General features: G+C 39.6%; 1 protein-coding gene across 7 annotated transcripts in view; it reads right to left on the bottom strand.

The window, feature by feature from the left end:
* camkk1a (calcium/calmodulin-dependent protein kinase kinase 1, alpha a) overlaps nt 1–14,489 on the bottom strand; it is a 71,367-nt gene that overhangs the window by 39,964 nt on the left and 16,914 nt on the right. For all 7 annotated transcript variants that reach the window (XM_088615710.1, XM_088615711.1, XM_088615712.1 and 4 more), the window contains exons 2-3: nt 5,344–5,425; nt 3,194–3,663 (exon numbers count right to left, since the gene is read on the bottom strand). In XM_088615710.1, the coding sequence (XP_088471836.1) occupies nt 3,194–3,559 (366 nt within the window). In that variant the 5' untranslated portion in view covers nt 3,560–3,663; nt 5,344–5,425. The remainder of the gene's footprint in view (nt 1–3,193; nt 3,664–5,343; nt 5,426–14,489) is intronic.

Below are 14,489 nucleotides of genomic sequence, written 5' to 3'. Positions count from 1 at the left end.
TTCTTCTTAGTAGAAGAACTCTCTGGTGCATTAGGACTGCAAGCAAGCAAAGCAACACTAGATTCAGAGCAAGTATCAAATAGAAACAAAAATGCACTAGATCTGAGCTACTCTTTTAATGTGATGAGTAAATTTTAAAATATGGTAATTTAAAATTTGCAGAATCTCAAAGACCATATTGATGTATATTATTTAATTCTAATCATGCAGGCACGTGTGTACAGCAATTAGGCATCCCGGTTACCGTTCAAATACTTTCTGAAAAAAATCAGATCACTGGTTTATATCTATATGTTAATACTCTGTGCTTTGATGTTCACCATTGCCAATCCAGCATGGTTTACAAAAGCCCTTTTAATTTATTAATTTATTACACACTGCAATAATAAAAAAAGGTCTTCAGATCAGCGGCATTCCTCAATACAACCCAGAATGGCGCACTGTTCTGTTACTTCTACACTGATGTGAGCGTAACATGTCTTCCTGGCAAAGTAGCCTGGAGGAGATTTCATCCTCTGTTGGGTTCATCACTGAAAACATCTGCCTTGACCCAGATCTTCGAACAGCTCCTGCAGGTGATGGGAGCTGTCAGGCTCATAGTTGGCAGACAGGAGGTGGGGGGTAAGTTACAACAGTTAAAACTGTTTGAATGTCGCAATCCATGATGGGTCATACATCTCATGCCAGTCTCCTCCATTTAGGCAAATTAGTCAACATCAGAAAGCTGTCCAGCTCCATTTTCTACACAAAATGGCAAAATATGAATTTGATGTTTTAAAAATAGCAGCCATTCTGTTAGACTCTCTCATCAAACAATTGCTATCCATTCCAGTAAAAATATTCGGATAATTCAGCCATTAAGGCTGAACACCAGAAAGAAGTTAATTTGTTGTTTTGTTGACTCTGTGGCAGGCGTATTTCTGTTTCGCTACATTACTCCGACAGTCTGGATGAAAATGTTCTGCAAATTAATATTAAAAATAACAAATAATGTATGCTTAAAGATAGAAACACGTCAATAGAAAAAGGGATCTCAATAACAACATTATCTGAAGCAAGATTATTTGCTGATTTATGACTGGTAATAAATAATTTGTTCCATTTTTCTGAAACTCCTTTCACTTCCGTGAATCCTGTGATATTTCTGCTGTGTATGGGATAACGTTATGTGTCTATGGCTCTGATTCAGAAGTGATAGTTACAAAGAAGTACCAATAACTTCCTATGCTGTCCAAACACAAATTCGCTTTCCTCCTTAAAGAAAGAAACAGCTGGTCTCAGATGACACCAGCATTGGCAAAGGAGAGCTACTGAAGGTGAAATGGAAACCTCAGGGCTAGCTGTGCCCTTGCTGACTGCACTGGGAGCAGCAGGAGCTTGTTAGGCCATATATGGAACGAGCAGTTTCACAAAGCACTCGCCACAAAATACCATAAGTGACGGCATTAGAGAGATTGAGACTCTGAGAGCCATCTTTGGAAAACCTGTGCTTTCTCCTGAAGAAGCTGTAAGATTTAAGTGTCACTTGAAAAGATTAGTGAGTTCTGCTAGCAATCTTTTGAGCAGTCAAAGAAGAGACTGTACTTAAGGTAGGAAAGAGAAGGAAAGAACAGCATTGTATAACAAAGGAGCAGACCTTCATTACAGCCTAAAGCGAACTGTGAAGCCGGACTGACTGCTGATAGCACTCACATCACTACTAATAGAATTCAGGGCTTGTAGTGTTTTTCTTCTAATACGCTGTTGGAATTCCTCCTGTGGAGCTGGGGATCAACATGCATCATTTAAAATATGAAAGGGGCTCGTTCACAGGATTTCTTGCTCTTCTGTAATAATCCAGTCGCCTTTTTCAGGGCCAGTCGATTATGATGATGATGAAATGCATACAAATATGAGACAATCCCATATTACACAAGAATATCAAAGCATTCATGGAAGAGTAATTGTGCTCAAAGGAAAGGATTTTCAATTTATTTATTAGCCTTCATAAACCAGCAAATAATCTTTAGATAATGCTGTTATTGGGATCCCCTTTTGCTGTTGATTTCTCTGTTGACCTGTCTCCATCTTTGAACACAGAGCTGACAAAGCCTTTTAATTAGCTTCAACCTCAAATTTAATTGTACAGCAAGATGACTCATATAGCTTTTTAACTTGTTCTGGGCTTTTCTGATGATCAAACACAGGAAAGGTGGCTATATCACTGAATCTCTCATCTCAAATCCCTTTTCACACTAACCTGAGGACAAAGTAATTACCATTTTATTTGTTACTGAAAAGTGTACATTGAGCTACTACATTCATAAATGTAAAGGAGACTGAGTAATAATTGTTTTAAAATTGTTTAAAAGAACTGCAAGCAACAAAAAGTGAAAGCAATTAGCGCATAACTCACAGAGCCAGATTGTGTTCTAAAAGAGGGCAATTATACAGAAAACCATAGGTATATTATGAGAAAGAAAGCCATCAATCATTTTGTAGAATCTGAGCTCTGTCACGCCATCTCAGTTGGTAACTGACAAAAAGCCAAGCAGTTAAGTAGCGGTTCAACACAAGGAAGCAGCCCAACAAGAATGATTTTTCCAAATTTCTTAGGGTCAGTATGAACTGACATACCGTGATGAAAAGCAGTGTCACCTATTTAATTGGAGTCATTGTTTGATACCCGCACCTCAAGAAGAGCTAAACCTCTGCATGCACTTTCTTGTCATCCCTAGCCCAGAGACCTGCTCCTACTACGGTCTCTGCCATTTGTCATTAACTTGTCATCTTTTGCACTTCTTGAGCAGAAGAACTTAAAACTGTGCAATTCCTTTCTATTTTAGCCAGATGTGTACAGAACAAAACAAGTGGATTGTTAAAATCTTTCCAGTGCACAGTTGTACAGCAATGGCAATAATCCAAAAGAAAAACACGGTTCAAGATCAAACTAAGACCAGCACTGCCAAACAAAATGACACACCCAAGCAAAATGTTAGGTAAATGTGGAGAGGACTGGTTTATTCTACAATAAAGTCTAAATGGGACGCTTTTATCTCATAATTTATGAATGAATATTAAGCTGAATAAAGTAGTCTGTAAAGCAGATGACTCATCCCAGTATGATGAGAACTAGAACTGGGAATCCCATTCCGCAGGGAAACCTAAACTCTAACCTAGGACATGCGTCTCTCTCGCCTCCACTCCTCCTCACCTGCGCATCAGAGATGGAGACACGCTTGGACTCGATGGTAGGTCGGCGCACTACTCGTGGGGAGATATGGGTGGGCTGCCCCGTGGCATATGGGCCATAGCCCGCGCCGGCCGCAGCCAGGTAATTTCCAGAAGAGCGCTCCTGCAGGGACAGCTTCCTGTTGGACAGGATGGGCCGCTGGGGGGCCTTCTTGGGGACTGACGGAACCGGGGTGCCACCCAGCGCGCTGTTATTCATCCCGTTCACCCTCCTCCCGTTAGGGGTGGCCTCCTTTTCCGCCGTGACGTTGATGGCCGCCACCCGGTCGGCCAGCTCGGTCTGGTGCTCCGAGTCCATCTGCAGCTCCGCCTCGGCGCTGGAGGACATCGCGGCTCGGGTCGGCTCGGGCTGGGGCAGCGGCGGTCAGGTGCAGAGCTCTTCCAGCCGCTCGCATGAACCCGCTACGGGCCAGGTCCCTCCCTGGGGCCGAGCTGCAACAGGAGAAACGTGAGCAGGAAGCAAGAGACACAACCTACAAGCGAGCATCAGGCTAGCCTGCCAGAGAGCTGAGCTTAAGAAGCAAGTTTGCAGAAACTCTCCCAATGTTATTCAAAGTCAACTGCAGCTCACATGCATTTCTGCGTAGAAAATGCTAGATTCAGGTACCAGGACAGTTTAAGTCATGGGGAAGATAATGCACTGTAGTAAAATCCTACTCTTACTGCATTCTTGCGCTTAAGAAAATAAAGAATTCCGCGGAACACAGCAGAAGCAATTCATTGAGACGCAACTGCTCAATTAAAGCAAACAAAAGCAAAGTAAATACATCTGCATCAATTTGCATCTCAAAAGAACTACATCTAGCTCTTACAAAGCTCCATTAACATACTGAACAGATGCTTCAGAGGACGATAAACTACTTCGGAGAGAGACTTCTATATCCTACATTTCTCCTATGAGCTTTTATGCAACAGTTTGCAAAGGTAATGAAGTCTCATTGTTACAAGACTCAAGCCATCACACCAGAGTACTGTGACAGTGACTTCGACAAAGACTCCGTTATTCATTTATTAGATTGGTTTTTAGTTTATAACATGGAATGTTTTCCCTCAGGGAACTGTTTTCTATGCAGCGCAGAGAAACAACAGCTTCAAAATACATTCACATTAAAGGAAAGAGCAATTCCCAACCCTTCCTAAAACATTCCTACAACCAGCAAGGTAACATAAATGGAAATCAAGACAACAAGTATGCGCATGAAACTGGTGGTGGAAATACTGACTTAATTAGAGATAAACCCAGACAAACACCAAAAATCCAAATAGTTATATACTGTATGTACAGGAGGATCCCATTTCATCCAACTGTGAAGTGCAGTATTCCCAATACACAGATCAGGAGGAGGAGTGAGAAATTATTCCACTAATCAATTTGGGGAAAACGTCCAGAAGAGGCCAGACTGGAAGGCCAGAGGACATCAGGTATAACACTTCTACTCTATGCAATAATGCCGCAGATCATTTAATGGGCAATAGATCAGGGCCTCGGTTTAACATCAGACCCTCCTACAGTGCTGCACTAGACTGGATATCTGGTCCAGAGGTCCACCAACACCACTAATGCAAGATCCTGTTTTTTCTTGGAGGTCTCCTGTCCCATTACTGACCACGTCCAGTAATGGGGTAACCACCTGATTCTATAATCGACAAAGCATTTTGAAACAGGACAAGATTTGCTAATAGCCATCAAACAGAGAGAAATTGACAGAGAAATTCAGCACCACAACTTTGCTGAGACTGGTGCTTAGCAAACACATGCCAGACACCCAAAATATTGATCAACTGTTTGCTATTCATGACATCAACCTGACCAAATGAACAACTGATCAATATTAATGATTTGTTTGGGAAAGGCTTTGTGAATTAGGTTTTACATGCAATTTATAATTAACAAATGTTAAAAAGGCACTATCACATTAGTCTAAAAAACACACAGCAACAAAATAAAATGGTATTTATAATAACAGATCATATATTTATTATTTCTCTGCAGGTTAATTGAGAAAGAATAGTCATTTTAGCAAGGTGCAATGCTCAAAATTCAAGTGAATACAATATTGCAATGAGAGCAAAACCAAATATTTTATTTTACTTGCAAAATGTGCTTCTTACCTATTTGTGCCTTCAGAAATTCAGTTACAGGTATTGTCTTTCCTCCAGATTGTTTTAGGCAGTCAGGCCCGTTCTTTGTGTGCTGGCAAGACAAAGGAACATTCACGTGTCAGTTCAAAACATGAGACAACTACATTTCTCAAAACAGGCTCTGAAGACAAGGAAAAAAAAACTATTGTAGGCCAAAGATTTACACACACATACACGCAAATGTTCAAAGGCTACTTTAACATTAACAAAGTATGAGTTGACACTGTGAGGCTAATCCTGTTTTTTCTTTTACTTAAATTTAAAACACACTATATAATAGACTCTCCACAAGGTGCAATTTATGAGAATTACTTAACCACATCTTTTGTCAGAAATAAATGAAATCACTAAATCAGTTTTCCACTTGAGCACAAGAACCTATTCTAGTAAACAACAGGCTTGCATAGAAAAAGTAGGGAGATGGTGGAGTTCCTGAAGACCTCAGTGAGGGCTTTTCCTCATATGGAGCATACACAGAAATGTGACAGTGAGACATTCCTTTCTTGTAAGTCAGTGTAATGATTACCTCCAGTGAAATCCCAATCGCCTTCATCATAATCTAACCCCACACAGTACACTTATTACCGGTACTCTAAACTGCTGCACTGCAATCCCACAATCAATGAAGTGTACTGACCGTCATTTACTACATTCCAACCATATCACGAAGTAGCTCTTCTGCTTTCAGTCTGGCTCCCAAATATTAATTAAAGTGGAGGACGGACAAAAAAATAATAAAAGGACTGAAACACTCTTTGTAGAGAAAAGTGGTTCAGTGGTTACAATGAATTTCCAAGGTGAAGAGCTTGAGCTGCTGCAGCTGAAGGTTTTAAAATAACTACTACGTGCACTGCGCACAGAGACATGGCCTTAGCATCCTGTGCATAAGTAACATTTCAATGGTATAGCAATAAGGCAAGGCAAGTGTGACAATACAGGGAAAGAGCTGTGCTCAGTATGTAACAGGACTCGCGCGTTACGAGCGGACGAGGACGAGCGGGTTACACGGAAGTGATGTCACCAGCCTCTGAACTCTGCAGAGACAGGAGGACCTGGTCTTACAGCGCTCGGAGCCCACGAAAAACGAAGTTCACATCCCAGCAGGGACAGAGAGGGCCTGTTGTTTTTCATTTTCTTAAAGAGGCATCTCATATGCAATTATGTACTGCTCCTTGGGGAATCCTAGTCACTGGTTCGTGCCATGACCTGGGCCTGAACGCAGGACTTCTGGATCATAGAGGTCAATCTACCTATGAGTGAGTGTCTTTACTGGCTGACTTACTCCACTTAAGAGAACCTAACAGCAACTGATGTGCCTGTGGAAAGATCAACAAGGCACAGTATTATCATTTCCCAATGCTGTTCTTCTGTTGTGTAGTGCAAAACATTGTGAAACTTCAGAGAGATGTGTGTACTGTACATACAAACATGCATAAGCAAACAACCTAAGACTGCACTGCAGAAATTATCACAGCACTGATCTTTTCCAGATGTAGATTCCACCTTTCGTATTCCTATATGTTGTTACCGATAACATGAAGCATCGGTCACATGAGTTTGTCAGTATCAACTTTTTCTGTTTTATTATCCGTTGTTCATAATCCCTGTTAGGGATCTGGCTTTAAAGTGGGCTTGAGGAAGAGAAATAGAAGTAATTTTCTTTGGATCAGTAGAAGTACAGGGTAGACAAAACCTAGAAACTTTCAATTCTTCTTGTTAAAGCGAAATGAATGTATAGATCACATTTTGTATGTGGAAATGAGAGATAATATGCTGTACTCTCTAACAGGTCCTGACATGTTCATGCACATTTCAGAGTTTAATCATTTTCATCTTAGAATCTCCACAGTTCACATCAGCGAAAAGTGTCTATTAAACTGACAACTCTGAAGTCTGAAAACTGTAATTATTTGAAAGAACACCAGTGACTGTTGTATAAACTGGGAATATGAAAGTGCCTGGATCTGCCAGAAGGTTGTTTTTTTGTAATGTACAGATGGGCCTGAGTGCACAGACCAATAAGGCATTACTAATTCAGTTACGCTGCTTGAATTTCCTGCTTCAGCTAGCACCAAAAGCCATATGCCTACATAAAATGACCACACATATATTAGAATCCTACAGCTCTGTACAGGCAACCTTACAGAAACAGAGATGGCTATTAAAAACTGAACAGCCCCAGAGTTTCTCTTTGGTCATTGATTAGTAGAGTGAATGCATTTCCACTGAGGTAAGTGAACGGTCCTAGCGTTAGCATTGACGCTTTGTTATGGTTGTTTTGAGACTTGGGGGGATGGATTTCAATTAAAAAAAGAATAAGAAATACATAGAGGCACCAGCAAAAAGCATGGTCTTCTTTACTGAAGTCTAAAGCTGTAATATTAAAAAAAAATACTGATCAAAACATTTTTAAAAGTAGTCAAGTTCTCGGATGAACTCGGACTCCTCAAGCGGCATGCATAAAGCACAAGACATGCATTCATCTCACACTCACACGCCGAACTCTTTAAATATTACAGCCACATTAAACTCGTGTTTTCAGACACTGCAAATGCTGTAAGAGGAAAGGAGGAGAAAAAGTGAAACAATAGTCCGGGGACACACCCTCAGGGAATGTGGGATACTTAGGGTTCCCCTCCTCCATGCCCAGGAACAGGAAAGGTCTTGCACACTGAGCTCTTCAACGCTTGACATCTCTAAATCTGCAGCAACAGAACCACAGAGAGAGTGCAGACACACCCTGAGTGCAGGATTAACTACTGTCCCTATTCACAGACTGCAGCCAATGGCACGATCTCACCTCCAAAAGTGGGAAAAAAAAGAGCTAAAAAGCTCAGAGTACACAGCTGAGCCCTCAGAATCTCTAGCTGACTGGACAGGTGAGGTGTAACTGAACATACAGGAGGTTTGAAATGGGTGTAAATGGAAAATTAAAACAATTGACTGGTTCAGAACAAATGCAAAAGCTTATGGCCATGATAACAGTTAAATGAAACCATTTAATAAATTAGCCATGAAAGAGAAAGTATCAGTAAAAGTATCATCTTGTTCTCCATTCCTCCATTGTGACACTAATCACATACATGTACAAAATACTATGATTTTGTTATACTTGTGTGTCTTATAAATATTAGCAGGTTAATAATAATCATGTTGCTTCATGTTCCTGTGGGATTTGTCTTTAGTAGTACATTTTTAGTTCTCCAATGTGTCCTACAAGAAAACAACCCCATTAAAACAGCTACACTCCGCACAGGAAACACTCTAGGGATGCAGGTTTTTAAAAAAAGAAAACATAATGAGATTTTCAATTGTGAAACAAAGCGCTTTCAAATGTTTTGACAACCTTCTCAAACAGCAACCAAAACCAGTTAAAGAAAGTACAGGCCATCTCCAATAGCTTCTGTATTTTATTGTATACCTTATTGACATTTTCTCTCTGCATTAAATGGGTCTGTGTGTCAGGAGCAAAAAAGCTGCATTTGAAGGTCAAACCAGAAAGCTGACTGGGAAAGAGTGACTGAATCTAATCAGACAAAATGCTGTTTATGCATCAAAACCAAAATGCACTTAAACCAAATCACATCTAATAAGTCAAATGAGATACCAAGGCTCCTCGGTCGATTTAATTTCTGTAAGGGGCAATCAACAATGAATGATGATTTAACCAATAATAATCATTTTCTTTTAAACAACTTGAAACCAATTAAAATGGTTGGTGGCACAAAAGCAATAAAAGCCCTAAAAATATCAGAAGATACTATTTCAGAAAAGCTGGGACACTACTAATACAGTGCAAATTGCACTGTGCTCTTAAGCACAACACAGTGTGCACCCGGCTAAAACCTATTTTTATTTATTGTTAAACTCTATTATGAAAAATTGTGGAATCCTGCAGGAACAAAAAACACTACTGTGATGTCGTGGTTACTTTTAAAGAAATCCATCTCAGGCAAAATAAAGAAGAAAAAAGTATAATTGGCCCATAGTACTGTACACTGCAGTTTTATAGTAGCCAATGCCACTATTTATCCAACTTTTAATTCAGCATATGATTCATCTTACTTTGCAGTTTCTTGCCTTATTACACAAGATCAATGGTGGTGCCAATTGAACAGGATTGTGTCGGGAGTTAAAGATTAGTCTCCATCAGGAGCAAAGCTGACACCATGAAACCCAACAACGAGCACTAAGCAGCATCACATTGACCTACAGTCACCTGAAATGCTCTAATTAACCGTGGACTCACAGGCACTGACATGGAACCTCTTCACCTTTAGTCCTCTTTTTGCTTGATGTAGATAACCCTGGAGAGTGGCATCCCATAAACAAGCTCATGAATTCAATCCTTTTTTAAGACAATGAGTAGGCTTTGATGACACTGAAGCCTAATTCATTTAGAGATTAGCCCTGGAAAGGTGATCTTTCCACATTGTGAGCTTGTGTGGTTTTCTCCTTTTTACATGAAGCATAAGGGTCGATTTAATTTAGACAGACACATGGGATGTGATGGTACTGTAACCAAGTATAACGTACGAATCTAAGCTAACTGAAGAAAAGAATCATTTCTGCACAGACAAAGATGCATGTTTGTGTATTACACTGTGATCATGGCCTTCTTTTTTTACCTCCAATAACAGCAGATATATAGTAAAGATCGATATATGGGAAAACCTACAGTACATTACATTTGCATATACAAAATCACTGTACCCAAAAAATGCAGCATTTGTTTTGGAGCACAGTTGGTGCTTATTTAAAAATAAATCACTTTTTCCTAACTAATATTTACATGGCTGACTTTATGACATCTTAAGAGCCGGCTTATCTGCATCTAATATTTCCTTTCACACTGGTGACATTTTCCTCAGGCTCAGCTCTGGCATCAGTTGCTGCTTCTCCAGTCAGCATGTCAGAAATTTTCTAGGCTATGTGGGACACAGACAGGTGTTTAATTTTCCCTCTTGCATATGGACATCATACGGCTCATTGGTTAAACCTTTTTGACTCACCACCCACTTTCTTCCTTTTTAATCGCTTTAAGACTTTGGATCACAAATGACTTTCTTATAAGCAATGCTCATTTCAATGCAGTGCTCAGAAGAACATGCCTACAGTAAAAGCAATTCAGCTGACTCATTCTGCTTCACAATCAATAGTCATCGCCATAGTACATTATACCGGGACTCAGTTAGGAGCCATACCTAATCACTAATCTCCCCCAGCCTCGCTCATTCATCCTCCTCCTCACTGAATGGCAAGGGGAATCCAGGTGAAGATGACACACTGCATTCCATCTGTCACCGAGACAGGCCAGCACTATGCGATTTCTAGTTTGGCTATGGCCCAGTTCCAATCAGAATGCTTTCCATCTCCACGTTTGACTTCTGAGGTTGAACTGAAATTAAAGAATTGCTTGGGGCAAAGATATATCTGTCCTATTTGTCACACATTTCTACCATTGTTTATAGCCAAGTAACATAGTTATCATCCACCTTTTTTCAACAGTAACGACACAACAATGTCTCGCATAAACAATACCAGGGCTATGAAGATAGAACACAGTAACCATACTCCATCCAAAATCCCCAAGAGAACTGCACAAAGCATAACCTTATTAACAGGAATAAAAGTGACTGATTATTTCAATTTGTTTCAGACTCATTTCTGGTGCCATTGGGAACAAAACCTCATTTATGTGTTCCAAATGCAAAATTGGTATGATGATAAGGATAATCAAGTTTATATATCATGTGTATTAGCCTTCTACTGGGATTTAATGTCATGGAGGTTAGCATAAAATATATTCCCTTAAACTCAACTGATGCTCTGCTGTAGAGTCAAAATAAGACTCCCTGTATTCAATTCAGTCTTTTTTTCTTAGTGCTCTGCGTTCAAAATGTATAAAAAATACCCCCAATCTTCTGATCTTATCACACCTCAGATTATAACTGACTGGATCTGATTAGTATTTGAAAGTGAATTCTATGAAGAAATGCTGTACACTGCAGTTAATAAGTTGCCCTATTTTAACAATGTAATAGTCAAATCAAGGTTAGCCAGATCTAAGTGTGCTGACAGAATAAAAGGGTGTTGGCCATATGTTTTTCTAAAGCCAGTTAATGAATTTATCACAGCACTTTTGCCCACCTGTGACAACTGTCAGAAACGATATGCTGTTGTTTAAATCTTCAAGACCCTGACCAATGTCAAATGCCTTAAGGTTGATTATATTACTTGCAAGAGAAAAAGAGAACATATATCCACTGCAAGACAATAAAATTTTCCACTCGAACTGATAAAAAAATATATTTTACCAATTTCAAAAATGCATTAAATAATAAGAAAATAATTATCTGGCAAAATAATTAAATTAAATTAAATATTAAATAATTTCTACAGTGGTTTTACCACAAGCAATGATAATGCAATTAAATTCTCATGCAATAGGTCTGTAACTGAAATGTGGTTTAATTGTTATTTAATAATGCCTTTAAATGCTTGCCTGTTTTTTAAAATATTTTCCTAAAATATACTCTTTGCTGAAGGATCCTATCTTTAATGAACCTGACATATTTTAATGAAGACTCAAACGCATTCCTCAAACACAACCTACTATAACTCAAACCATTGTCTTCACCCGACTTCTATGAAGGACATGTGAAGGATTAGGGAAATAATTTTATTTAAATATTATGTACAATCATTTTATATTTTTCAAATCTGTGATTTTCTCCTCTTTAGAAGGACACAGGCAGAAGCTCGAAGGCATCACAGAAATCTTTCAAAATGCCAATTAAATATTCTCATCTTGCATTTTAGCTTTGAGTGCTGGAATACTGGCATTTGTTTTTGCTACAGGAATATGGCCCACAGCGGTAATGCAGCAGGGTTGCAGACACACACATGACATTGCTGAATGAAGGAGCACAATTAAATTGGCTTGATGTCCACAATTGCAGTCCTGTTAGATCTTCTGCACCACTCACTGTATTAGTCCTCACTGCTTGATTGTATTAGAATATGCCTGTGAAAAATTGCTATATATGATGACTCAAATAAAAGTACAAATACCAGAGCTGCAGATAAAAATGTGCATTAAAAATGTGGTAAGAATAGAAGACCCTCACACTCATTTCATATGCTGCAAACATCTTTTAACTCCATGATAGTCATCATTCCATTTTCTATTTTCATTCCATTACTGACTTTGTGGTATTACTACAGAACATCTAAAAAATGAGGGTGAAGGTGTTACATTTTTTCCCTGTGTGGGGACCTAACCAGCACAGCGTAGGTTCGGCTTTTCCCCCTTTCTCTTCAGCACTGCAAGATCTCCACCACAAAGAGGTGGAGGCCACAAGGACTCGAATGTGGTCAGATTTATCACTAGGCCCCTTTGTGAGCCCTGCTAACTTGAGAAACAAAGCTGCAATCTAAAGAACACTGCAGATTCTGGAGCTGATGACAGAAACTAAATTGGAGGCTGTTGTCTGGTTCTGGCAAGTCACTATAAAACCCATTCCAATCACACTGATAGAACATAAGCCCAAGGACTGGGTTAATTCTGCCAGCACTTAACAACTGATGAGGAAAGAAAAGAGTTAACAAGTCCAGTCGAACAACAACAACAGACGGGGTAATTTTAGTGCAGTGTAAATCTGTCTTTTGCATCTTTTCTGCATTTCAGATTAATGATAATGGAAATAGTTCTGTATTGGCAATGAAAGGTGTGCATTCCATGGCATGACCCAGATTGCTGCTTTTAAAAAGCTTTTAAAGCTCTAACTCATGTTCAGTCATAGAACTGTCAATGTTCTATGGAAGATCAAAAGACCATCAAAAGATTAAAAATCATTTTCATTGCAAAACAGTCCCTTTTTTGTTTTGCAGGCCAGAAAGGATGTGAGTGGACACAGAGCACATATCAAAGGCTTTCATGCCAAACCTGTTTGTCAAGAATTGAATGTTTGGCGTGTGTAGCTCACAGGCTGTCACAAAAGCCAGTTAAAGGACGGCAACAGAAATAAACCTGAACTTACAACAGGCGCAAATTCATTAGTGTTTTCCAGCAGCTCAAAAGATGGCTCACCTATCATTACCTAGAGAACCACATACAGCATCAGTACAAATCCCAATTTATATGCAGGGTCTAGAGCCCTAGCTAATCAAAAAACAGGACAGAAAAGTAGGCATTTATATTGTTCGGCCAGATAAACAAAAAACAAAAAAAAGATGTGATGAGTAGATGACATTGAGCTGTTTATGAGGTGAAAACAGTTCACACTGCTGTAGCATGAATATTCAATAGTGCAGAAAGAGAAATGCCTTTACTTCTTGTCACAACTGTGGCTCAAATTTTCACACACCACAGAAATGCATGGCAGAGATGCAAAACTGGACCTGCCAGGCTTGCCTTTCTGGAAGAAAGTTCCCTGATAACATACAGCATGACAACATTTTCAATATGGATAATATTTTCCTGTGTAATCACTGGCAAATCAAACCAGGAAGCTAGACAAGAATATGCAACGACAACAATAAGCCACTGTTCAGTACTGTGCAGTAAGGAAAAATCGAATACCCATGAAACATGAGCAACACAACCTCCACAGACAGATGCGGTCATCCACCATTATTTCATCCACCATTATTTTAAAACAATGAAATCTGCCACTGACAATGAAGGAATATACTGGAAAGTGATACTCATGAAAACAAATGTGTTACTGGCAACATCTACACCAAGACTCTGCCTTGATGCTGGACTTCCAGCATAAATAGTAGGTACTGCGGAGTTAAGGGTTGACCTGGTTGGTTGATTGCTCTGTCACAATCAGATCCCCATCAAAGCTGACATGACAGGTCTGACAAGGGGCCTTCATGTGATAATTACATCTTTGCCCACAGACATGTTAGAAGAACATCACATCACCTTGCAAACAGCATGGCAGACAGACAGAGGAGTCCCTCAAAGGAACAGAGAGGGGAGAAGTGCATTCGTCACAAGTCATATGCCATTGGAATTAACTACTGGATCCTGTTTACTGCTGAGCGAGAACAGAAACTCATCCACACTGATGCTTAGCTTCCCTTTAAAAAGCAGTGGGGAGTTT

This window comes from Lepisosteus platostomus, chromosome 22 (genome assembly GCF_059453375.1).
Source record: "Lepisosteus platostomus isolate fLepPlt1 chromosome 22, fLepPlt1.hap1, whole genome shotgun sequence".
Taxonomy (NCBI): Eukaryota; Metazoa; Chordata; class Actinopteri; order Semionotiformes; family Lepisosteidae; genus Lepisosteus; species Lepisosteus platostomus.
This window is presented reverse-complemented; position numbering and strand designations above follow the sequence as displayed.